This window comes from Polistes dominula, unplaced genomic scaffold (assembly GCF_049000335.1).
Source record: "Polistes dominula isolate Pdom_NZ unplaced genomic scaffold, Pdom_raw_medaka contig_20, whole genome shotgun sequence".
NCBI classification, from domain to species: Eukaryota; Metazoa; Arthropoda; class Insecta; order Hymenoptera; family Vespidae; genus Polistes; species Polistes dominula.
In genome coordinates, this window is record NW_028301147.1 from 3,136,109 (window position 1) to 3,162,500 (window position 26,392).

Sequence of the window (26,392 nt, forward strand, 5' to 3'; positions counted from 1 at the left end):
TATTGCCAACACATACATACACATACACATGTATGTATATATATATGCGCGTGCATCCTTATCGACATGTAAAAGAGAGTGCGCGTCTACGAAGGAAGGAAGCCGAACACGTGACATTTCGAGTATCTCGAATTAAACCGTAAACATCGTAGTAGAGTACTTGGTTGGTTGGTGACGTTGAACTGTGCGTCCACCACGCGGGTTTGGTCGTCGTTGTCGTCGTCGTCGTCGTCGTTGTCGTTGTCATCGTTGTAGTCGGTTGTCGTACACCTCGGTCAACGATCCTTGTATTTATTGGATCGTCGTTCGAACGCGCCTCTGCATACGCGTTTCCCTCTTTCTTCCTCTTCCTCATTCTATCTCACTCTCTCTCTCTCTCCCTCTATTTACGTCTATCTCACTCACTCATTCATTCTTTACACACTATTCAGTCAGAGTGACTGGTATACACCCTCTCTCTCCCCCTTTCCTTTCGCGTTTCTCCCACTCTAAATCTGTCGGCGTCCTCTTTCTCTTTCATTTATCCTTTCTCTCTCTCTTTCTCTATGCATGCACCTATCTATCTTTCTCTTTCCATCTTTCTCGTTCCATGTCGCGAGTTTCTCGTAGGGATATAGGTAAACGTCAGAGTGCGCACGTGCGTGAGAGACCATGTCCTACGTGTTTCTCTCTCTCTCTCTCTCTCTCTCTCTCTTTATCTTTCCAAAAGGTAGGGTGGGTGGGGATGATGCTGATGCAAGAGAACAGGGTGAGAGTTAGAGAGAGGGAATGGGAAAATCGTGCTAAAAGGGGGAACAGGACGAGGGATGAGTCGCACGTGCGACCAAGTATTCCTCTATCTTTCTCTTTCTCTCTTTCTCTCTTTCTCTCTCTCTCTCTCTCTCTCTTTCTGTTAACAGACATATGTGTGTGTGTGTATGTATATATTCGCGATTTTACCGAGATCGATGGTATAACGTCTTCTTTTTTTTCTCTCCCTCATCCATCCCTCTCTCTTCCCCCTTAACACCCTCCCTCCCTACCGAACTTTTTATCCTTCCCTCTTTTTAGTAGATGCTGTCTCCGTTACAACTATCCGTCGTCTATCTATCCACGTTCAACAACACCACCCTTTCCCTTTTCGCTTCCCCCACTACTTACACTCCTTGCTTACTCTTTCTCGTTCTCTCTCTCTCTCTCTCTCTCTCTCTCTCTCTTTCAAGCTTTCTCTTTCTCTTTCTCTTTCTCTTTCTCTTTCTCTTTAACTTCCCCTACTACCACCACCACTACTACTACAACTACACTACACTACTACTACTTTTACTATTTCTACTACTACTACTGTTGCTGGTACTACTGCTGGTACTCTCCTCCTCCTCCTCCTCCTCCTCCTCCTCCTCCTCCTCCTCCTCCTCCTCTTCCACCTTTTCTCTTCTTCCTCCCACCAAACCAACATTATAATACTACTACTACTACTACTACTACTTCTACTACGAGGCTACTCCACTTTCATTCAGACGACTTCTAAAAATAAAGTCCGTGATTCACAATGCATGAATGACAATCATACGGTAAGTAAATACGGCATCGGCCGCGAGTAGTCTCCTTCTCCTTCTCTCTCTCTCTCTCTCTCTCTCTCTCTTTCTCACTCTCTCTGTGTCTTTTTTTCTCTCTCTCTCTCACTCTGTCTTTTTCTCTTTATCTATCTCTTTTTATCTCTCTTTCTCTTTCTATTCAACTCTGTCATTCATAGACCGAACGATTTGTTTACCTTTCTTGTGCAGACTATTAACCTCTTTAAACGTTTTTATTTTTCATTATTTCTTTTTCCTCTTCATTATATTCAACGTTTTATATTTATACGTTCCCAACTCTGACAATATTGTTCATTCGAGATGAGATTATGTTATAAGTTTTGAGATATGATGTTGTTTTTAAATAAATGAATAATAAAATTTATCAAATGTACCTATGATCCAAAGAATTAATTTTGTAAAGATGAAAGGTAGTATTTAAATCGTTTATATTAAAAATCACGATATAAATATTAGAATATTATTGAAATGATTTTCAAGTAAAAATGAAATACTATGATAAATTTGATTATTTTAATATGAAAGAAGTGATAATTTTCAATTGCAAATATTAACACTAGATATAACACCATTTTCAGTATATTTCTACCACACTAGTCAAAATGACTGGTGTATAAAAAAAAATCCTTTTTGAGGCTTCCAGTCTTTATTTACTCTTAAAAAATAACAAAAAATGTTTAACAATAATAATTTTAATAGATAAATGGATTTATAGATATTTTTAAATAACAAAACGCTTGATTATTTACAGAAATCAAATGTTACATTAAGTAGAAATTTTGAATTAAAATGACTCGTCTGGTATATCTAGTGTTAAACATGGTGATAAATATTAGTAACTTATCAATAATATTTTTTAATATCTTTATAATCAAATGTATACATTTTATGTTTAATTTGATGATATTAATATTTAACTTTTCATATATAAAAATAAAAATATAAGTAGATGTTTAATTTGGATAAGAATAATGAATTTGAATTTCCCGCCTTTGCAAAAATTACTGGACCATCTCTCATCCTTTTCTATCTCTCGTTTTTGTATATCATATCTCTCTCTCTCTCTCTCTCTCTTTCTATCTCTCTCGTTTTCGTATTCCATCTCTTTTTCTCTCTATATTCATTCGAGTATCCGTTCGTTCGTCCTATCCCGCAGAGTTTTTCACTCTCACTCTCGGAATATACGTTTCTCTTGCTTTCTCTTTCGCTCGTAAAAGAACGGAACCTTCGGCCGCCTGTTGCATCGGCCCGTCCTCGTACTCCTGTATACCTTTCTATCGGACAGATTTTTCGAAAACACTAGGGACACCTTTGAACTTCTTTCAAGCTCATCGTGAAATCAATCGCAATCAATTTTCCCGATTTCTTTCTCAGTTCTATGAAAAATATTTCACGTGAATTCTTTGATAGATGGAAAGAAAAAATGTTCAAACATATTTCTTATATTTGTTTAAAATAAATTATTTCCATTATTTATTTTCTAATAAATAAATTTTAGTTTGTATATGTGTGTGTGTGTGTGTGTTCAGATTTCAAGTAAATCCTTGATCATATTTTAAAATATTTCTCACATATTTTTCTATTATATTTCTTATAATACAACGAATAATTATTTGTTAATTATAAAAAATATATTTTTAATATTATGTCGTATTATTAAAAAATACATTTCTTAAGAAATATAATATGACATGGTAATTATAAAATGTCTAAGAGAGAAAAGAAATGAGACAAAAATGAATACTTTGAAATAATATATACGTTCTTCTTAAAAAAATGGTCGCTGTGATTCACCTTGAAGTTCTTTTCGAAATGAAATTTTTTGAATTCATAGCTTAAAGAAGATACTATAATACGAGCCAAAAGAACTTAAGAGAGAGATTGCCAAGGCTGGAATGAAGAGAAGTGAACGTGACGCACAGCGGACTTACGTGACTGATAAATACGTAATATACGTAGGTATCTAAGAATCTTCAGCTTTAAATGAATAAGAAAGAGAAAGAAACAAAAAAAAAAGAAAGAAAGAAAAAGAGAGAGAAAGGAAATAATATTTCAGGTACATGGTGAACCCAAATTTTTGTTAGATAATTTATAAAAATTTAATTAATTGTTCCTTGTTTCAAATTTTTTATTATTTTAAACTCATACTCAAGTTTATACTTTAACCTGTAATTTTAATCGTTCTTTTGAACTGTTGATAAAAGAATTGTCAATTTAAAAAGTAAAGAAAAAAAAATTCTTGTTATTTTTGAAAATAACAAAAATTGTTGAAACATCCAGAAATTTTAGGTCTACCCTGTATAATCCTATACGACTACCTGAATTTTCAACTTTTACGAGTTCCCAACGCTCGCGCAATGGAAAGTCAAGATATCGATCTCTCGGAGGTCCCCTTCGCCACATCAGGGCCGTACCTCCTATCACGAATAAAAATGTTCTTTGATACGGGCATTCAATCATTACTTTATTTTCTTTTTATTACGATTCATCAAGATTATTTTATAATTTATATTATTTCATTTTAAATCATTAATTTATAATTTTATTTTATAATAAAAAAAGACATTAAATTAATTTATTTATAAATAAATTATTTTCATACAAGTAAAACTTATTGTTAAAATAAATATTTTCTTTTTATTGAAAATACTTTATTTGTAATTTTTTTGTCTTTTATATATATATATATGCTGTTTCATTTCAATTAATTCATCTTTAATTTATGATCATTAATTAAATAAATAATTACGAGAGTTAGTTGAATGATTAAACTTTTTAAATAACAAAAAAAAATAAACATAAATTTATATGATTTTAAGAAAAAAAAAATTGTTTCTATGTTTAGGTTCAAGACTTTTCAATCCATTCACGTATTATTTGTTCACAAGTGTTTAAATAATTAAATTCTTTTTGTTTTATTATTGAAATTTTTTCGTTCCTTTTTCAAAACAGTTTGTTTCGTAATTTTAATGAATTAATTTATCCTGAAAACGGTTTGAATTAACGTGTTAGAAAAAAAAAGAAAAAAGAAAAAGAAAAGGATAAATTTTAATTAAAATATCTCGTGGATGAGATTTAAAAAGACCCGCCCCCTGTCGTTCGTCATCGTCATCGTCGTCATCGTCGTCATCGTTTCTCTTCCGTGGGACTCACTTCACCGCGTGCCATATCATGTGTAACGCGTGTGTAAAGGGTTAAACGGAAACTCACACCCACTCGTTCCTCCGTTCTCCTTTCTACGTCGAACCGTGTATCAATGGTTTGGAAAATCGCGATGTGGATTATCCGATATTTTGCAGATCAATTTTAAAGGATACTATGAAACTACATATTGGAAGAGTTTAAATAAGAACAAAGAGAAAAAGGTCAATAATATTTCAACAAATTTAAAAACAATAAAAAATATTATCCTACGAAGTTATAATAATTCATTATTTTTAATCTTAAAAAAAAAAAAAAAAAAAAAAGAGAAAACAGAAGGGAATATGACAAATTTTTAAATGAGTTTTTAAATTATTATTTTTTTTTTTTAAGGTTGATTAATATTTAGAAAATATTAGTGTAATTAATTATTATTTTATTCGAGATACTCTTTTATGTTTTTAATAAATAATAATTGTAATATATTATTTGTAAGCTCAGAAAAATAAGAGTTTATATTTAATTATATTAAGTTATATATAATTAAATTTTATTATATTATTATTGGGTCTACGAGTAAGTTGCTAGCGTTTTTTAATAGATGGTGTCACGAGTAGATTTCGAGCAGAAATATCACATCTAATGTATCATTTTCGAAGCTTGTGTATCTGTTAACAACATTGCATATGATACATTGTATCATATGCATCATATTTGCGCATTTCTATCGGCGTCGTATATTTTATGAAGCAAAAACATGACAAGTTATGTGCCAAATAAGCTTTATTTGCGGGAAACGCTGCTTCTATTCTTTAATATGAAGAAAAATGCAGCTGAGGCCTATCGTTTGCTTCTGGAAACTTACGAGGTGGAATGTATTGGTGAATCGACGTGTCGTGAGTGGTTCAAACGGTTCAAAAATAGTGATTTTGACATTAAAGACAAGGAGCGCTCCGGAAAGCCGACAAATTTTGAAGACGAGGAATTGGAGGCTTTGCTGGATGAGGATCCGTGTCAAATTCAAGAAGAGCTTGCTGCATCATTGGGCATCACACAACAAGCCATTTCCCTGCGCCTGAAAGCTTTGGGATTCATCCAAAAAGTTGGAAATTGGGTGCCGTACGAGTTGAAGCTGAGAGATGTCGAACGGCGATTTTACATGTCAGAAATGTTGCTGCAGCGGCGTAAAAAAAAGTCGTTTCTGCATCGTATTGTCACTGGTGACGAAAAGTGGATCTATTATGATAATCCTAAACGCAAAAAAAAAAATATGCAAAGCCTGGCGAACCGCCAAATCGACGCCAAAGCGAAATATTCACATGAATAAGGTCATGCTCTGCATATGGTGGGATCAGAAGGGTGTCATATATTACGAACTGTTTCCGAATGGTCAAACCATCAAAGGACCATTGTATCGAACCCAACTAATTCGTTTGAAGTGGGCATTGACGAAAAAACGGCCAGAGTATTAGACCAGGCACGAGTCCGTAATTTTTCACTACGACAACGCTCGGCCACATGTTGCTGCTTCGGTCAAAAACTACTTGGATAATAGTGGATGGGAAATTCTGCCTCACTCGCCTTATAGTCCAGATTTGGCGCCATCCGACTACCACTTGTTTCGGTCGATGCAGAACGCTCTTACCGGAATGCGCTTCACTTCAGTAGAGGAAATCAAAAATTGGCTCAATACATTCCTGAGCTCAAAAGACGAGAACATTTTTTGCTCCGGAATTCACAAATTGCGAGAAAGATGGGAAAAAATTGTATCTTCCGATGGACAATATTTCGAATGAAAAATACGAAACCATTTTTTCAGAATAAATCCTCAAATTTTATGGAAAAAACGCTGGAAACTTACTTGTAGACCCAATATATAATTTAATATAATTAAATATAATAAATATAAGTTATATATAATTTTTTAATTAAACAATATGGTATTATAAAAAATGGCAACAATAACTGATGTTTAATTAGCAAATAATTGCAAATGCCAGATTTTATTAATTGTCATATCCAAGATATACAATTTCCTAATCTTAGTTTTGAGTTACGATCAATTAAAAAATATATTTTCCCATAAAAAAAAAAATACTTTATGATAAAAAAAAATTATAATCCAATTCCATTTATATGTAAAAATAAGCCTACAATATTTTCATCTCCAGTTTTTCAGTATTTTTCCTCGATAGATAGTAAAATGAAACACGCTTACGTCGAGTTCATGGAACATACTGTAGATTAACAGCGTAGATACTAGGTGGCGGAAGTACCAACTGTAATTTAGGAATGCCCAGTGGCCTCGTAACGCTTGAGAGCTTCACGGAAATTGGGCCGAGTAAGTTTGAGTATCCCATGACTCGTTGTCATTGTCGTCATCGTTCTCATCGTCGTTGTATCTCAAAAGCAACCAAGGAGAACTGCTGTTAGGTTTCTCTTGTCACTGGGTTGCTCGTTTAACATATCGTTGACCTTTTCTAAAAGCCATATATACATAGGAAAAGTAACTCGTTTCTTTAATCGACCAGAGTATTAATAATTCAATTTTATAAATGTTGTTTTTTCTTTTTTTTTTTTGAAAATATTACAAATTCGACAAAATTGGTAATACTTAAATTGATCAAATATTACGAAGTTGATCGAATGTTTTTAAAAGTTAGAGCTCATTTTAAAAATCAATTTCTTAGATTATACAATTGCAAGCTTAACTCGTAAAAAATTTCAAATTCAATTACGAGATTTGGAGTATTCAAGAAAAGGTAGTAAAAGAATAAATTGATTTTTCGATTTAATTAATTTGCGACCTATTCTTTTGTATGATAATGATTGAAATAAATATACAGTTGAATAATTATAGATGTAAATTGGATGCACGTGGAAACACATGAGTATGCACGTGACCGGTCAAGCAATATATTAAACTTGACCGTGCAGAATTCCGGAATGTCATTTGCACTTCGTTCGAAGGAAGATTAAGAAAAGTAGACAGTGGACACTGTTCAGTAGAGAACTAGTTGTCTACTTTAGGAATCTCTTTGTAGAGTTTGGAATTTCGCGAGTTGGTTATTGAAATTTCGTGAAACTAACATAACCAACAGATTTATCTATTAAATAATTTAACCAGTATGTTTATTAATTTCAAATTCGAATTTCTATTCAAATTAACTACAAGTTTGAAGAAAAAATAACTTTTGTAATAAACATACACACGTATATATGCATCCAAAATTTTAAAATATTTTCAAAACTCAATTTTTTATACAAACTGTGATATTTTTTCCTAATTACAAACATCAAATACTCAAAAATGAAACTTTTTCTCACACCAACCATACATATATATATATATATATATTTAACTACACCTAGCTATATATTTCAACTCACGTGTCACGTACACGCACACTAACATACATAAACACAGATATTCTATATTCACGGAAGCGTGCCTCCTGAAAAACACATCTAGCGGTTGTTTCAAAGTTATTATCCACGTTCTAGAGAGAAATAGGGACTCTTGAAAAGTTAGAACTTGTATATAGAAAGAAAAGAAGAAAAGAAAAATAGAGAAAGAAAGAGTACTACATAGATATAGAAAGTACCAACCCAGTAACTACAGCAACAACAGAGCTACAGCTACAGCTAACACAACTATAGTACAGTTTAGTTACACACTACTTACGCACACAAATCCCTACGCATTACGTACACACACTAATGCAATAGAATCAAGCACACAAGCAGCCACAGTTAAACCACAGCTCATGTCTGTTACACGCTACTACTACTACATACACATGTATAATATACTAATGCAAAAGGAGTAGGCACACAAGCTATGGCGGCAGCCAACTCGATCCGCTCACGACTAAATATATCTCTCTTTCTAGAGCTCCTCAAGGTCACAGCTTGGATTGGCTCACGGTAAAGTCCAAGCTCTTTCTATCTCTTTTCTCTCTCTCTCTCTCTCTCTCTCTCTCTCTCTCTCTGACTTTATGCATTTATCTCTTTTCCACTTACTCGTTTAGTGTCCTCGTATGTTTCTTTACCACATCGTCATAGTCATAGTTATAGTCATAGTCATCGTCATCGTCTTCTTCTCCCATCGTTGTGTTGTTTGTTGTTGTTGGTTGTGTGTCCGTCGTCGCTTCGTGTGGCCCACATGTCAACTTCTCGACAATGCCATATAGCAGAAAACATTCGAAGCACGTGTTCCTCGCATTGAAAGCAAAGATATTCGCGGAAGAAAGAACGAGTTCTCAACTTCTATCATTGTCATTCAATCATCCAAATTATCCCTTTTACTATCTTTTCTATTTCTAGATTTCTTTTTTCGCATTACTTTTTTCTCTTATTCTTCTTTTTATTATTATTATTATTTTTTTGTTTTATTGTTTAGATCAAAAAGAAACAGATTTTGTAATGTTGACGATATTTTTACTTCAACTTTTTTGAGCCCGTCGTTTAGTGATTTATAAAAGGCGCCAATTTTGAATTAGATATACACGTATGGTGAAAAATTCCCACAGTTTTGAGAAACTTTTATGATATAGTAATAAAAATTAGGGGATATAAAGTCGTATGTGTGTGTAAAATATATGTGTATTTATGAGTTGGGGATGTTACGTAAACAAATGTTACTTTTTTGTTTAAGAGTTAACGTTCTTTTTTAGTTAATTTGCTTAAAATGGGACGAGCTATCGATCGGCGTTACGTAATATGTATGTAAATATATACGCGATATGTGTGAGGAGAAAAGGTGGAGAGGTGAGAATTAAAAACCAATAACGAGGGTCAATCACTTTGAAATAGTATTTACTAATTATTACTGAAGGTCAGATTGATATTATTTTTCTAATTGAAATATCAATGTTTGAAAAATTATGAATTTAAAAATAATTTATTCAAATGTTAAGAAAAATAATTTGGATATGAACTTTACAGTAATTGGATTAAAAATGTAAGAAAGCATATGACTTTAGAGAAGTCAAGTATTTATATTATTAAAATTATTTTGATAATGTTTCATCAAGCGTGGCCGAACTTCTGAACGAGGTCGTCGTAGATGTCGAGGTCGACCTGTTGCTGACAATGGATAATTAACGGACTATAGATCTCTCTTTAAAAAGCAGCACACCAAAGTGTTTAACAGTATTTATATATAGTATTCGTTTTAGCAATGGTCCTTATCATTAGTTCATTTAAATCTCTCTTTACAAAAGAAATTAAAACAAAAAACCCCATAAGACTAAACAATTGTTTTAGAAAAATAATAGAAAATAAAACATTGTGTTGTACATACGATCGAAACGTGACAACGAATGAGTCCCTTAGATTAACAAAAAGTGGGGGAAAAAATAAAATAATGTCTCGTAACCATGGATTCTCCATGGTTTAGAGAGTAGTACCACAGCAGTCTGCGGTTTACCATGACCGATAACACACAGTCCAAGCCGACGTTTTTCGGTTGTCGTGAGATTAGGTTATTATTGGTGTATGCTTATATACACATATATATTATAGGAATGTATATATCTATGTATAAATGTATATACACATTATGTATATATATATATATAGATAGATACATAAAACGGCTGAAGCCAATAGCACTGCGTGTCCTGACAATCTGACAATCTGGCAACCCTGCAAGAGCAGAAGCAGCAGCAGCAGAGCGGCCAACAGTGTGTTGGGGTTGAATTTCAAACGCTCGAGGGACAGAGGGGGTCCGGCCTCTCTCTTTTGTATAAGGGGCACGAGGGCTCCGTTCGACGATGCTCTCTACGGCATAACGGTGAGTCTCGGCGGCCATATTGAGAGGCTTATGGCCGTCTGCCCGGTTCTGCCTGCTCGGTAAGCAGCAACAGCAGTAACAGCAACAGCAGCACTAGCAGTATCGGCTCGAGAGGAAAACCAAGTTCCCGTCCCCTCTACCTATCCCCTATTCTTACCTTCTCTTCCTTTACGTGCCCTCCTTTGGCCTTTCCTTTTCCTGCAGGCAATTCTTTTTTCGAAACTTCGAAATCGGATATTCTTTGAAAATCCTCTATTCTACTCTTTTAAGGACACCTAATGTCTGTAAAATAAAATTGAACAGTGTCGTTCCTTGATATATGGCTTTGACGATAATTGTTTTTTCCTTTTCTTGTACAAATAGTTTTAAAAAGAAATAACCCTCATCCCTAGAAAGCGATGGAATAAAGTAAAGAAAATGAATGCCATCTGCCATTAAGATCCCCACCATTTATCGTGCGTTTCCAACGCCATCTACTTACCAAGCGAGAGGAACAATTGTAAGCATATTATAGAGTCAGACCCATTGAGCTTAAAACTTTCTAACCTAACAATTCATCTTTTAGTGTCTTTCATTCGTTTATCTTTTTCTGTTATTCCTCAGGTAGATATACAGAGATAGTTCTTAATACTGTTCAAGGTTAGGATTTTAAAAAGAACCGTAGACAATTTTTAAGGTCCTTAAATTCCAATTCTTTCTGACTATTTTTAAAAAAAATAGTTTCTCTAGATTGTAACTCTATGAATAATATCTACACGTTGGAATGTTATATCTGCATGGGGGATAATAAAAAAAGAAGTAAAATGATTAATCAAATTTATTATAAAAAAAAGAAAAGTAATATAAAAAAAATATCTATATAGTTATTTCTTATGATTTTTCCTATTTTTGTCGCATTGCTTTGGTAAAACTTTCTTCGTTTACGCTCGATACGATGGAAAGTTACTGAGGAATAAGCCGGCAGCACGTTCGGTACTTTCCACGAGTATACTACGTACAGGCCTGCCTGTTCGCTCTTGGCTGCATCGAGCAGCCGTAATGGGCGACAGCAATGCTGCTGTGGTGGTAGTGTATGCTGACGTAGCGAACGTATATGTATGTGTTGGTGTATGCCGACGTTAGCAAACACAAAAGTAGTAGCGATGTAGTAGCAGTAATGGCAGTAAAGTTGTGTGGTAGTAAAATAAAACTGTGTGGTTCAGTAACTGTGTGGTATCAGCTATAAGAGTAGTAACGTTAGTGCTCTATGCTAGATAAAAATGTAAAGTAGTAGTGTAGTAGTTCACAGTAACTGTGTACTAACAGTTACACAATAGCAATGATAGTGTAAGTAATAAAATAAAGATGTAGTAGAGATCAGTAGCTATACTAACAATAAGCTGGACTATAGACGAAAGCGAGACGATATTTGCTACGTATCGTACCACCGACGACACTCTTCTGTTTTTTTCACGTTAAACGCAACCGAACGACCAATTATAATGTCCAACAAGCGCGCATCCCATTTTTGCGCATGCGTTTAAACGATATGCACTCCATGTCCTTCGAAACATTGTATAATACATTTATTCGCGCGACAGACTTACTGACGATCGATTCAGTTGATCCTTTCAAATGCTTTATAGAACTTTATAGTTATTATAAATAATTATAAATGTATTTTATATAATATAAGTATTGCAAATGTATAGAATTTTTCAAAATATATTATATGTTATAAAAAATTACTTGAACAATTTTACTTATTTTATTCTTTCATAAGAGTTGAGAACATTTTCAACGAACGACCTATTAATTTTAATCTTAAGAAGAATTTATTAATGAAATTTTAAGAAGGGTCGGTGTGGATATTTCGATGGTTGAAAATCCCGCGAGAATACTATCACGCGTCTTACTATAACTAATAAGAAATTCCGTAAGTAATCGCACGTTTCGCAACGGTCCTGACATCCGGTCTGGAAATAATCGTGCCATCCGTTTATATCAGACTACGCTATCTGCGTGAGATGTTTCGAAAGAGCGATAACTTTTTGAAAAACGCTCCGAGTAGAATGCGACCGAGAGAGGGTCGATCATTCCGCGACCCCATTTGCAGGGATTAAGTCATGTGACTACTGACGCGCATGCGTGCGTACAAGCAAGTAAACTCAAAGTACTTTTTATGCATGCATGCAAGAATTTACTTCGGTAACTCTTTCGTGAATCAACCCTCGTGCTTAGAACATCTACTACCACTCGTGTAATGTAAAAGAAGATTTGTAAAATCTAATCGTGTCTTAAAAAAAAAAAAAATAGAAAACAATAAAATGTTTAAATCAAAATTTAAGATTTACATGTTTAGTTCGTAATCATTTTGATTTGTATTATTGTCAGGAGAAAATAATTTCTATTAAAATGATTAAAGTAAATATAAAGATAGATGTACGAGAACGATCGTTGTTGTTGTTATTTGGTGTTATTGGAACATAGAGATAGATAGATAGATAGAAAAAGAAAGAGAGAGATAGATAGAGAGAGTATAAGTCTATTATGACGACGACGGTACGTTCTAGCCCCGCCGGCATTAATATCGATCTCGGCTTGGACGAAGGCAATGGGATCGACGAGAGTTGGCTGACGCGTATTGCCGTTGAACGGCTTTAGCCTAGGCAAGGAAATAAACTACGAAATGTAGAAAAAGAGGAAAAAGAAAAAGAAGAAAGAAAAAAAGATTTGCAAAATAAACTTGAAAGACAATTAGAAAAACAAAGTAAACAAGGTACTATGATAAGAGAAATACATTTCGTAGCGAAATAAAGGTGCGATTTTCTTGGTCGTCGTTGTCGTCGACGTCATCGTCATCGCCGTCGCTGTCGCCGTCGCCGTCGCCGTCGCCGTCGTTTGTGTATCCTTTTCCACCACTAGAAAGAGAAGGAGCGAAAGAGATAGATAGGAAAAGGGGGCGTGCTGGAAGGGAGTGCAGAACGATATACGGGGAGAGAGTCGGCTCGTCGATGCCAGAGTTTGCGAGTGGTACAAGAGTGGGGACCGGAGAGGGCCGAAAATAACCGAAGTTAGAACGACCGAAGGAGAGAACGAACGAGCGATCGGCACTGCGCGTAGCCTGCTGTGGCGCGTTCCCGTTTTTCGAAACGAACGAACGAGCAGCAAGCAGCTTCGGCAGCGGCTTCGACCTCTATCTATATCTCTGTCTCTTTCTCTCTCTAACTCTCGTTATCCGTTCTCGTCGCTCGCTTTGAAATACGGCCATAGATCGGAGGCCAAGTAAACGAGTGGTATGCGAGTCGTCCTTCCTGTAGATATACACATATATATTGCGCTGGGGTATATAGAGTCATATATATATGTATAATACATATATATAAAGAGAGCTATATATGTGCCAGCTGTAATGTTTTCGTTTACAAGAAAAAAATAAATAGAAAAAAGAGAGAGTGAGAGAGAAAGAAATAACTGTTGACGCAAAAAACAACGTTGCGTCGGTATGGAGTGTCCTGGTGGTGCGGGTACACAACAACCGATGAAACGATCTCGTCGAAAGAGTAAATAGGACGAAGAGGAAGCCTCCACCACATTGCTCCGCACCCCTAGAAGAGTGAACGCGGCTGAGTAGTCCCCCGCGGCGACCGATCGAAGTACGCCGCTCGGTTTCTCTCGAGCGTGCGTACACAGTATAGAGCGAGAACCAGAAAGAGATAAAGAGAAAGAGAGAGAGAGAGAGAGAGAAAGATAAAAAGAGGAGAGTCGAGCTACAGAGAGTGGTGGGGGAAACACGAAGAGAGGAGACCCAGAGTGGGGATCAGGGCGACACGTTACTTCGCGCGTACATCCGGCCCGGGATTCGCACGCGCTCTTCGTACACATAGTCTATCTCTCTCTTTGTCTATTGGAGATGCACGAGGGAATTTAAGCAAAATATATGTATACAAAAAATCTAATTCCTTCGAATATAAAAAATATATGGAAATAAATTTAGAAAATGATATTCGTATAAGAAAGTAATAGGTTTTCTAAAAGAGTAGACAATGTTATAATCTGGCCACTGAGGTCGCCCAACGTCAAGGCTTGCGCTGCGCTGCGCACGTTCATAGAATGTTTGAGAAGGTAATATCGAGTATCAATTTAGTATTTATCGCCAGAGTTATATCCTCTTCAGAGTGATGTTACATGGACGTTCGTGCATAGTCTACTAGTAGTAGTTTAGTAGTAACGAAAATTTTCGGTTAAAATAACAGAGAAAGAGAGAGAGAGAGAGAAAGAGAGAGAGAGAGATAAAGTAGGGAGTGGTAGGGATAGTGGAAGGAAGGAGTGGTGGAAGGACACAACGCCAGCTGGAGCGAGCGAGAAAGAGAGAGAGAGAGAGGTGTGTTGGAGTTGTCGGAGTGGGGGAAAGAAAGGGAAGAGGGAGGATAGAGTCGGCGGGAGGGGGGAGAAACATGCCGAGCGGTGCTGCTCCCTATTGGCGACGTCGAGTCGCGACTCCCCACCCGGGACAGTCGAACGAGGTCCGAAGGCGAGCTCTTGGTTTGTAACCACGGTGATTTTCCCTGACTAGGGTACGCGCAAGACTTCGTTCCGCTACCCTGATCAGCTTAGCGCGTTCCTCCTCTCTCATCAGTGTCTGTGTACTCTCCTCGTGTCAGTTTAGTCGTTCTCGTCGTCTCTTCGTAGTCGTTAGTTGACTCTCGTCGCGTCGTCGTCTGGCTTTGACTTGACTTTGCTGCTCATTTTAAAGTCTAGTTAAATAATAACGACTATCATCAGAAGAGAGACAAAGATATATTATTCTATTTGAACACGTATTTGATATCGAGTTAATTTCGCTATTGTGCGCTTATTTGCTTTGTGAACAGGCGCATTCAAGAGAACCTATCGAAAAGCAGATACACAAGTAGAAAGCAAAAAAAAGAGACAACGGGGTATTGTGTTAGTAGAGAAGGAAAGTAGAGATTGAGAAGAATTTTTATTGAGTAAAAAGGAAAGAAGAAGGTTTGTTATACGAGAGAAAATAAAAGAGGATATATCACAAAGGCTACGGAAAACGAAATTAAACGAAACAGAACGAAGTTAAGTTCGGCTGACGTGCTTTATTCGTCGTCGTCATCGTCGTCTTAGCAGTCGTAGCAGAGTTGTCGTGGTGGTGTCGTCGTCAACGTCCTCTCTTTTTCTTGTCGATAGAGTGTGTGTGCGCGCGCGCGTGTCTCTTTGCGAACGCGTCCCACGCGTGTGTCGCGTATCACCGCCGCCGGTGAAACCGAGAGAATTTGAACGAGGCAGAGGGTAAAATAGGATTTCTCGCGTGGTCCTCTCCCGCGGTGGGAGGAGGGTTGGTTGGTGTGCACGGAGGTGCGAGCGCGAAAGAGAGAAAGAGGAAGATAGAAGGAGAGAGAAAGGAAGTGACAGAGAAAGATATAGTATCGAGGAACGTGAGAGCGAGAAGGACGGTAAACACAACGCTGGAGTTGGAAGCGAATAAGCAGCAGAGTGAGAGAGACGTATTACGGTGTGTGACAAACACCGACGTTACGTGCGAAGAAGGGGAGAGATAGTAGGAGACAAAGATAAGGTCGGTGGAAGAGAGGAAGAGGGCAAGAGGGAGGGTGAGAGAGAGAGAGAGAGTTGGTGGCGTGAAGGAAGTGAAGCGACGGAGACGGGTGCGCTACTCGGAGGCGCTGTTGCTGCGCCCTAACGGCCGTTCTACGAAGCTTAGTTATCACAATGGCTTCCGCGAAAGATTCATCAACTTTCTTTACGAGGGGCACAGCTAATCAATTCGAGCACGTATTGAAATTATATCCGCAGGCGCTCAGGCTTAAGGCCGAACGAAAGTTGAAAAAACCAGAAGAATTGATCAAGTTGGATAATTGGTAAGTTAATTGCAAAGAGGACTCGTCATGAAACGGCTCCTCTATCCTCTGTCTGTCTCTTTCTTTATTTCTTTCTCTATCTCTCTTATGTATTTCTACTTTTCTTTTTATATATCTCTCTATCTTTTTTCTTTCTTATTTTTTCTTATTAATCCTCTTTTCTTTTTTCCTTCTCTTCCCCTATTCCCGACGAACAACATTCTCTATTTCTTCGAGTGCTTCAAGTTTACAGAGCCGACACCGGCCCTCCTTTTGGTCGAGGGGCTTCATCGGCGGGCACGCACGGGACAATGAACTCGTGGCGCGCCAGTTGCCAGCGCGTACCGAACTGTACGTGTCCGCCACCACAATCCCCCTTGTATGCCTGCCTGCTGTTGCTGTTCCTGCTCCTGGTGCTGCTCCTGCTGCTGCTGCTGTTGTTTTCGTCGTCGTCGTCGTCTTCGTTGTTGTCGTTGTCGTTGTCGTTGTCGTTATTGTCTTCGTTACTGCTACTTGATCTCAGATAGCGAATTTATCTTTTGTATCATCTTGATCGACGACTCGAGACTTCACAGCGAGAGGGGTTTGGTTACAGAAAATAAGGGAGCGGTGGAATAACAAAGAAGGGTTATTATAGGAGGAAGATAGTGCGATCGGTTCGAAAGCCGTGACCGCGCTTAATCCAACCAACCCGGAGAGAGAGAGGCACGTCACGTGGCTCTTCTAACGGACGTCGTTCGTCTCTTCGGACGTTTCGTGATCGATGGACGATGTTTCTCTTTTTTTATCTTTTTCTCTATTCATTCATTTATCTTTTTCACTCCCACATTCAATTCTTCTTCGTTATAATATCATCATTATAAAAGACCAAATTACCCCTTTTTTACGCATAAAAAATATACCATTCTATATACCTCATATTTTTGTTATTTGTACATTTTGTTGTCGTGCTTGTTTGATTTCTCGTTATTTGAAAAATTAAAAAAACGCGCGCACGTCAAATGAACCAACCAACCAGCTAGCAAACAAGTAAGCGGGCAGAGTAGTTCCCCATTCTCCCTGCGTCGGAATTTTCGTGCCGACTCATCGACGCTCGGCTCTCGACGTTGCCGTTATTCCGTCGTCTAGCATAAGGGCGTTTACACGCGCTGCTTCTCTCTTTCTCTCTCTTTCTTTCCGATATCATATCATTTGTAATTTTGTAAATAACTTTTGTTACGAACAAAACTCAACAGTTGTACCCAATTTATGAATTACATTAAATTAAACAATAATGAAAGAAAATAGGGGCGGAGGGGGAAGAATAAATTTAACTATAAAAATAGAAATATTTTGACAAACATTTGGGCCTAACAACCCCATATGACGAATGAATTGCCAATGTTGTATTATTGTGAATTTTTGAACGAATCGTTCCGTACTGCGTGAGAGATAGAGAGAACTGGCAACAAGGCCTTCGCAAAAGAGTCCCGACCGACCCGTCGCTTTCACGGCGTCGCGCGAACGCGCTCTACCTCGGCTCCTCCCCCCCTACATACCCCTACCACCATTCCACTACCACTTTTACACACAGTACTCTACCGACGTCACCAATACAACTAACAGCAGCAGCAGCCTGTGCTACAATTAATGAACCTTTCTTCTTTCTCTTTCTCTTTCTCTTTCTCTTTCTCTTTCTCTTTTCTTCATCTTAATAATCTATCTTTCTTTATCTATATTCTCATTCGTTATTCTTAATAACTTTTAATTCTTTCACTTGTATTATATTCTTAATTAAATCTTTTATGTGTACACACGTATAATGTATATAATACACTAACAAATACTTCACAACGCGAAGATGATTAATTAAAAATTAGTTAAAACTAAAGCAAATACTTTATATAGAAGTTTTTTCATATTTTTCTTTTAATTTTTCTTTGTGTTAAAAAAGAAATGGCGGGGGTGTAGATATAGAAAACAAGGAGTGGGGGAATACTTTAGAACGCGAAACTCGTGTCTGCTGTGCGCTTCCACGCATTTTTATTTTTTTTTTTTGTCTCCTTTTGTTTTGGTCTTTTCTTTTTTACCGGTGTGTTCTTTCTTCGTTTTCTCTCATATCAGTAGCTTGTGCATGCAAACGGTTGTTTTTTTCTTTTTCTTTTTTTTTTTTCTTTCTTGTTTTTTCAAGCAACGATAAACGGTATATTCTTTTACCGGTATCCATTTTTTCGTCTAGCGAGTTAAAAATTTATTGAATTTGCTTTTTTTTTTTTCTTTTTTCTTTTAGGGAGAAACTTTTAGAAAATATTTTTACATATTATTTTTTGTTTTTCTTTCCTGTGAATTATTTTCAATTAATACAATCAAATTTGTGTTGAAACGTGAAGTTTTTATTACGAAAAATTTGTGATGGACGTGTTACGGTTTGGTGGTGGTGGCGGTGGTGGTGGGTTACGTGCCATGTGCCTCGTACTCGCATTTCATGGCGTCTCTCTTACCTTTTTTTTTAATTTTTTTTTTTTTTAAATGGTTGCAAACATTTTTATCTTTTTTTACTTTTTTTTTTTATCAAGTAACACGTGATCTCTTCTATTTGGTTTTTATTATTGCAAAGGACACGTCCATTTGCGTTTTTGTCAATGCCCGAAGTATTTTTCTTTTTCTTTTTTTATTTTTTTTTATTTTTTTATTATTAATCTTGTTCAAAGAACTATATTTTTCTTGCGATTAGCTTTCGTCATTTTTCTTCCCCTTTCCACTATCGGAATAGCTTAACCTCCCACTCCTATTCTTATTACCATTACACTACACTACCACTACCCACTACTACCACACACTACTTCTTCTTCATCAATGTAAAGCGCACGTGTTTCTCCTTTCTACAAAAACAATCATTTTCACATAACCACTTTACTATATTGATATTTAAATTAGTCGCGTTTATAAATAATTCACAATCGACAAATCATGAATGATACGAATATATAAACAAATCCGATAATCAAAGTTCGACATGGATTTTATGAAAAACGGTATTGAACATTTATTTTCATAATCTTTTGATAATAAAAACAATAACAACAAAATTACATTTTTGTTTAACGATTACTTCATAAAAAGAAAAAGCAAAATTCTGTATATTTTTTGTCACATATGCTTGACACAAGAAAAAAAAAAGTTCCTTTTAGTTTGCAACCTTTAAAAAAAGATAAAAATATAAAATATATGTTAGGAACAACCCAAATGGAAATTGGAACCATCCTTGACATCACGAATATTCGTGATGTGAGGACACGTCGCGTGTACGCATATCGTCGTCCGTAGTAGTTGTCGACGTCGTGTGCTTCACGAGAACTCGAGCTTCAATTCCAGTGGCGTCACGTCTGCTTTAATTAATTAAAAGCAGGTTGTGTAGAGCCTTCGTTAAATTCTGCATTAACGCTCTCTCCATAGATTTTTTTTTTTTTTTACTTTCCTACCCTTTCCTCTCCTTCGCTCCCTCTTTGGAACGAACGATCAACGTTTGGTTAGAACCTAACGACGATGCCAATAACGTTAATGACGATAATCGAATCACTTTTACTTCCGAACGATGCTTCCTGTTATAAAATTAAACTTGATTAAATATGGGAATTAAAAAATATATATATATATATTTATATATATACAAATTTGAAGAATAAAATATAAAAAATGTGATGGTGTGTGTGAACTTCGTTTATATCATTACGGACACAGAACAAAAACATATTACACACACGCATAAACGGTTTTTACTGTATCAGCTGATGTAAAAGAATTAAACGAAAGCGAACATCAACTGAGAGACCGTTACACGTCCAGTGATAAACTAAACTAAAATAAAAAAAAACACACACAAAAACAAAGTTACACCAAGTCGTTATGTGCATTCAACGACAATTTAATGAACTGTCCTCGTGTCGGTGTGTTCATTGATATATTTTATACACTTTAAAAAAATAGTTTCACCTTTTTTTTTTTTTTTTTCATATTTAACCAATGTGAATAATTAACACGTGATATAACGATATAACTAATTAACACCTAACTCTGTAATTATTTTTCTAATTTGAATATTTAATGGGCAATTACCTTTATCGATAACAACGACTTGCTTTTTTATCAACCGAGTATATAAACATTTATTTTTCTTTTATTCAGAAATTTTTATTATTTCTTTCCACACTCGATTTCCTTTGACCATTAGAATGAATTTTTATCGTTAAATTTGAACTTTCTATTTTAATAACATTACTCAGAAGTTATTAGAAGCTTTTGAAAATTAATGAGTTCTTTTAAAAGATAATTTAAGATAATTTTTGTTAAGATTGCAAAACTACAAGTTTAATAGAATTTGTATAATTTCAAAATATTATCTTATCTAGACTCGGAGAAAGGAATAATTGATATTTAAAATCACCTTAGAACTTTCGGCCCACCTTGTAACCAGCTTTCTTCTTGTCTTATTCTTTAGTTATCGTCCCACTGTTGTTACTGTTACTGTAGTAGTCTGAAAGTAACAAGCTGCAAGAGTTACTACATTGAGTTTATATATATATGTACTTATGCACACATTTATACGTATGTATATATAGTTACATGACCACGAACATGAATCAAACGATGTTGATAAAGAGATATACTGGCTTTAAACGTGTTACATGCGAGAAAAATGGCTGCTGAGAGCCGAACGGATATCCTAATGAGCGTTGTCGTTGTCAGCTCTCGAAAAGTAGTGACGAGACAACGATACTCCAAAATAAATGAACCTCTTCAAAAATACCAATTAAATTTACACATTATTTTTTTCTTTTCAATTAATGTATAATTAAATTTACTGAGAAATTTTTCAACAATTCTAACCAAACTTTTGTTGTTTCATGACAACATTGATAATGTTGTCATTTAATATTTAAATAAATTTGATTATAGAGTAAATTATAATTGCTGTAATAAAAGATATTTAAATTAAATATTAATTATTTTGATTAATCTTAGAAAAGTGGTGATGCTTAAATAACCCTCGTTGTTTGATAAGCACCACCATACCACCATTAACGCTACCGCCATTTTTAAATAGCTCGATTTCTTTAAATTCAAACTGAAAAGAAAACAAGAATTGATCCAATGGTGCATTGTTCGTTGTTCTATTTTTTGCCAGTGAATTTTCACGAACTTTTGTGATTTATTATTTGGTTCGTACGTTCATTCGAACGTTTTCAAATATATGTTAAGGCACGTACGATTTGTTGTTTGTATTTGTAAGGTTTCATTCTTCTATTCGGACTTTCATAACATCATCCAATTTTTTTTTTTTTTTTTTTTTTTTTAGGCGACCATATTGTTAAATTTCGAATAGGCACGCGTAATTCGAATACTTTCATTGCAATTTTTTTTTTTTTTTTCAATTTTGTTTCCGTATAAAAATTGTGTTCTGTTGTATATTTAATTTATTTAACAAAATAAAATGTAGAGAGAGAGAGAGAGAGAGAGTTAACTTGTGCAAGAAATTTGATTCGTATGCATATAATGTTTTTTTTTTTTTATCAATTTGTTTCCAAATAATTGTAGAATTACTCGATGCGTAATAGAATATTAAAAAAAAAAAAAAAAAAAAAAAAATATCGCACAATTTTTGTATTCCTCCCCCTCACAAAAAAAAGTTTCGCAAGATGGCGGCGGCGGCAACACCGGCAAGCAGAACCGATCCTGTCCACTAGTTTTTTGTCGATTTCCGAGTTCGTTAAACCGATCAAAATATTTGGGTCAAATGGCCTGTAATTGAATATCGACGTTTCTCTCTCTCTCTCTCTCTCTCTTTCTATCTATCTATCCATCCATCCATCCATCTGTCAGTCTGTCTCTTTCTAACGACTATCCGTCAATTCCTTTGCTGAGTGCCAATCGCGATTAACCAACAACTATTTTCAACCACGTATCGCATCGTCTTTTAGTATTTTTGCTTTTATACAAAATTAAAACCCCCCCCCCCCCAAATAAAAAAAAAAAAAATAAAAAACAAAACAAGTTTGATAGATTAGCAAAGAACTATTGAGAAATGATCGAACTTGATCCTTGAACATATATTCCTTCTTGTATTTCCCCTTCTCATCCCAATGTCTTTTAAAGTTGAAGCAATAATTTCAATATTTCTTACGTAACAACAGAATAGTAAGTTATCTTTCAATGTTGGATGATCGGTTTCCACATACAGTTTTATTGGTACAATTCGCACTTGTCCAATCTAGTTATAACTTTATTTTTCTTTTATTATACGTTCTACACACTTTCATTTTATTCTCAGACAATAGAAAAGTTCAATTTCGTTTGAAAAAGTTTGAAGAGTTTATTTTATAGTATAATAAAATAATTGTTATAATAATAAAATTTAATAATAATAAAATTATTAATTTGCAAAATTTAGTTATGTTTTTTAAAAATTTTTATAATAAAATATTGGGTTGTCCTGAAAGTTCGTGCCGATTTTGACGAAAAATTGAAATGCAACCCATTTAAGTTTTTTTTTGTGTGTTATATATTTATAAAATAATAAATAAAATTATATATATTAATAATTATATAAATATATATATATATATATAATTATAAAAATAATATAATATATAATAATAAATAATAAATATAATTATATAATAACTTTAAAATTTCACGCTTCCAGAACTTTTCAGGTTTTTTTAGCAAAAGAATTTTAATACCATCTATCGAAAATCGGCACAAATTTCCCGAACAACCCAATAATTGTAATAATAAAATTTAATAATAATAAAATGATTAATTCGCAAAATTTAGTTATGTTTTAGAAATTTTGTGTTTATCCAAAAAATTATGCAGTAACCTTGTAAAATATAGATATAAACATATTACTGTATCACTTATGATAAATGTTCTACAAAAAAAAAAAGAAGAAAATATATTTAATAATAATATAATAAACGTATCTACATGATAAATTTTTAAAGTATAACAGTACACAGTTATACAGTGTATTGTATTAGTGTTAGATCAGGTTGAATCACTATATCGCAAAGAGAAGAGAAGCGTGGGACATAATCCTCGTTTTAAAGCGTTAGTGTGCCGATTGTGTCAAGGTTGTTTTTGTAGGGAATAATTCTTTCTTTTTCTTTCTCTTTTTCTTTCTTTCTTTCTTTCTTTCTTTCTCTCGGCTTTCTGTGTAAGCCGTGAACGCGCCTCTCAAAATGGAGTCTCGGTTGCTCTATCTTGAAAAGGCATTCCGTTCTTGCCTGCCTGCTTGCTTGCTTGCTTGCTGCTTACTTGCTCACTGGCCTCGTGAAAGGAAAAACGATTCGAAAGAAACTACTTTATTCTTTTTCTATTTTTTACTTTCAAAAGTCCTCTATCCTAGAATTTATTTCTGACCCTTTTCGGACCTTTTTTTCTTTTTGTCATAAAGTTACCTTCTATTTGTAGTTTTTTTTTTATTGGTTAAAATTGTTATCTTTTTATTCTTTTCTTATTTTTTTTTTATTTTTATAATAATCGACAAAGAATGTTTGTTGTTAGAAAATTGAACAAATTCTCATCCCTCTTACCTAATATCTCATCTTCTTTGTTCCCCTTCGAAAGTTCACTTGAAACGACAATCTAACAACGAACGTGTTATGGCTCGTTGGTTTCTCTCTTCCTTTTGTCTCTTTGTTAATATTACTCGAGGGTAAACCCAAAAGTTTCTGTCCATTTTTCAAAATCAATCATACTTTTTTTTTTTTTTATTAAGAGAAGTAAGTTTGCAATTAAGAACTCATGTGCAAGTTTAATATTTATTCTTTGTATATCACCTTTCAAAATTTTAACATACTATTATAATATTATGTTTATTATACTACTACTATTATAATTATTGTATTACTCAACTATTATTATATCATTATTACACCAACACTATATTGTCACAATTATTGTATTACTATTACAATTAGTGTATTACTCCTACTACACTACTACTACTATGCTATTATAATTATTGCATTACCATTACTACACCACACTATACTAACTGCTCCTATCATAAATGCTATACTATTGTTATTATTATTGTTACACCACAATTACAATTACACAAAACTCTGTTATACAAATATTATTGTATTACTATTACAATTAGTTCATCACTCTTACTACATTATTACTATTATAATTATTGCATTACCATTATTACACCACACTATACTAACTACTCCTATTATAATTACTATACTATTATTATTATTATTATTATTATTATTATTATTGTTATTATTATTACATCACAATTACAATTACACAAAACTAAGCTGTATAAATACTATTGTATTACTATTACAGTTAGTTCATCACTCCTTCTACACTATTACTATTATAATTATTGCATTATCATTATTACACCACAATATACTAACTACTACTGTCATAATTACTATACTATCATTATTATTATTATTATTGTTACACTACAATTACAACTGCACATAACTCTGCTGTGTAAATACTATTACTATAGCTTTTTCTTAAGCTGTTGGTATACTACTTTCTTTGTTCATCGTATTTTCCTGTCAGATACTATTGAAGTTTAAAAACACTATATCAGTTCGCATTGTGAGTAAGTTTTCTACCAAGTGAGTTATACTCTTCTCGGTCTCTTTGCAGAGATGGTTAAAGAGCATAAAACTTTACTAAGAATACTTTTCTCCCCTTCACACGCTTTCTATTTTTTTTTTTTCTATTCTTATATTTCATTTTGATCAATCTTTATAAGGTGTGTAAAATATATTGATATAAAATTTAATAATCTTGTACGTGAAATTTCATTCTTTCTTTAGACACGTACGATTATTTGATTGTTCATTTGCTTGTTAAAATACACAATGATTAATCTTTAAATGTTAATTAAATGTAAAAATTGTCCAAGTTTTAATTGATATTATAATATTAAAAAAAAAAAAAATGTATTTGAAATTATCAAACGATTCAATATTTTACTAAAATGAAACACAATGGTAGGTAATACTTTTTCAATGTAAATTACAAAAGAAAAGAAAAATTATTTAACTTCGTTCTTTTTTTACTTTTTTTTTTTTTTTCTATCCTTCGACTGAAGTTTAAAAAAAGAACAGAGAATGTTATTATGCACAAAAACCTTCTACTTTAAAAACCGATAACAAAAACCATTCTTGATTACAACTTGGATAAAAAGTAAGATAGTATGTAAGTATAATAATATATATATGTATATATATATAGTTACTAGTCATAGTCCTTTTTAAACTTGCACGTCGTTGTCGTAGTTGTTCCACGCGCGTTTCCTCGATCTCAAACCGGATACGAGGAAACCACTTTACGCGGTGTTACTCCTAATCGACGATTTCATGCATTCTACTCGACCACACAATTGCGTCATCTTCCGCGTATTTCTGATTTCTACGCATACATACCCTCTTCTTTTCGCATACACATACACACACACATTGACATATATAATATACATATTATACGTGTGAATATTCTTAGTATACCTCTATACTTGTTAACTTCATTGTATATATCTTTTTATGTGATGATGGGATCATCGTAAACTATACTTAATTTTTTGTATTTGTTTTCCTCTTTTGTCAGGTATCAAAATGAACTACCGAAGAAGATTAAATCACGTGGAAAAGATGCTCATCTCAATCACGAGGAATTGGTACAAGCAATGAAATGGAAACAAACAGTGAGTGAATCAATAAATCAATCAATCAATCAATTCATCGGTGGTGTATCGTTGCCATATTTGTTCGGATCACACTCTCTTATATATTTATTAATCTCAACAATAATCTCCATAAAACGAAAAAAAAACAAAACAAAACTATCAAGTGTTTATTTGTCATCATTTTATTTTATTTTTCTTCTTTCTTTCTTTTCTTTTCTATGTTCCACCACAGCGCGGAAAGTATTACCCACAACTATCATACCTGATCAAAGTGAACACACCACGTGCCGTAATGGCGGAGACAAGGAAGGCATTCAAAAAA

General features: G+C 34.3%; 1 protein-coding gene, 1 long non-coding RNA gene and 1 pseudogene across 2 annotated transcripts in view; 1 reads left to right on the plus strand and 2 right to left on the minus strand.

The window, feature by feature from the left end:
• Positions 1-11,311: 11,311 nt before the first annotated feature.
• On the minus strand, positions 11,312-14,785 carry LOC149030903 (uncharacterized; annotated as a pseudogene).
• A 249-nt stretch (positions 14,786-15,034) lies between these two features.
• The window catches only part of Amun (protein amun), a 16,646-nt gene continuing 5,288 nt past the window's right edge, over positions 15,035-26,392 (plus strand). Inside the window, exons 1-3 of the mRNA XM_015320412.2 lie at positions 15,035-16,379; positions 25,992-26,088; positions 26,303-26,392. The exon at positions 26,303-26,392 is cut by the window's right edge and continues 226 nt beyond it. Coding sequence (XP_015175898.1) covers positions 16,231-16,379; positions 25,992-26,088; positions 26,303-26,392 — 336 coding nt within the window. The 5' untranslated portion in view covers positions 15,035-16,230. The remainder of the gene's footprint in view (positions 16,380-25,991; positions 26,089-26,302) is intronic.
• Positions 18,709-25,985, minus strand: LOC149030904 (uncharacterized). Its single transcript, XR_016178172.1, has 2 exons — positions 20,782-25,985; positions 18,709-19,939 (listed from the first exon to the last, which is right to left on the minus strand). It is a non-coding gene; the product is annotated as an uncharacterized LOC149030904 (long non-coding RNA).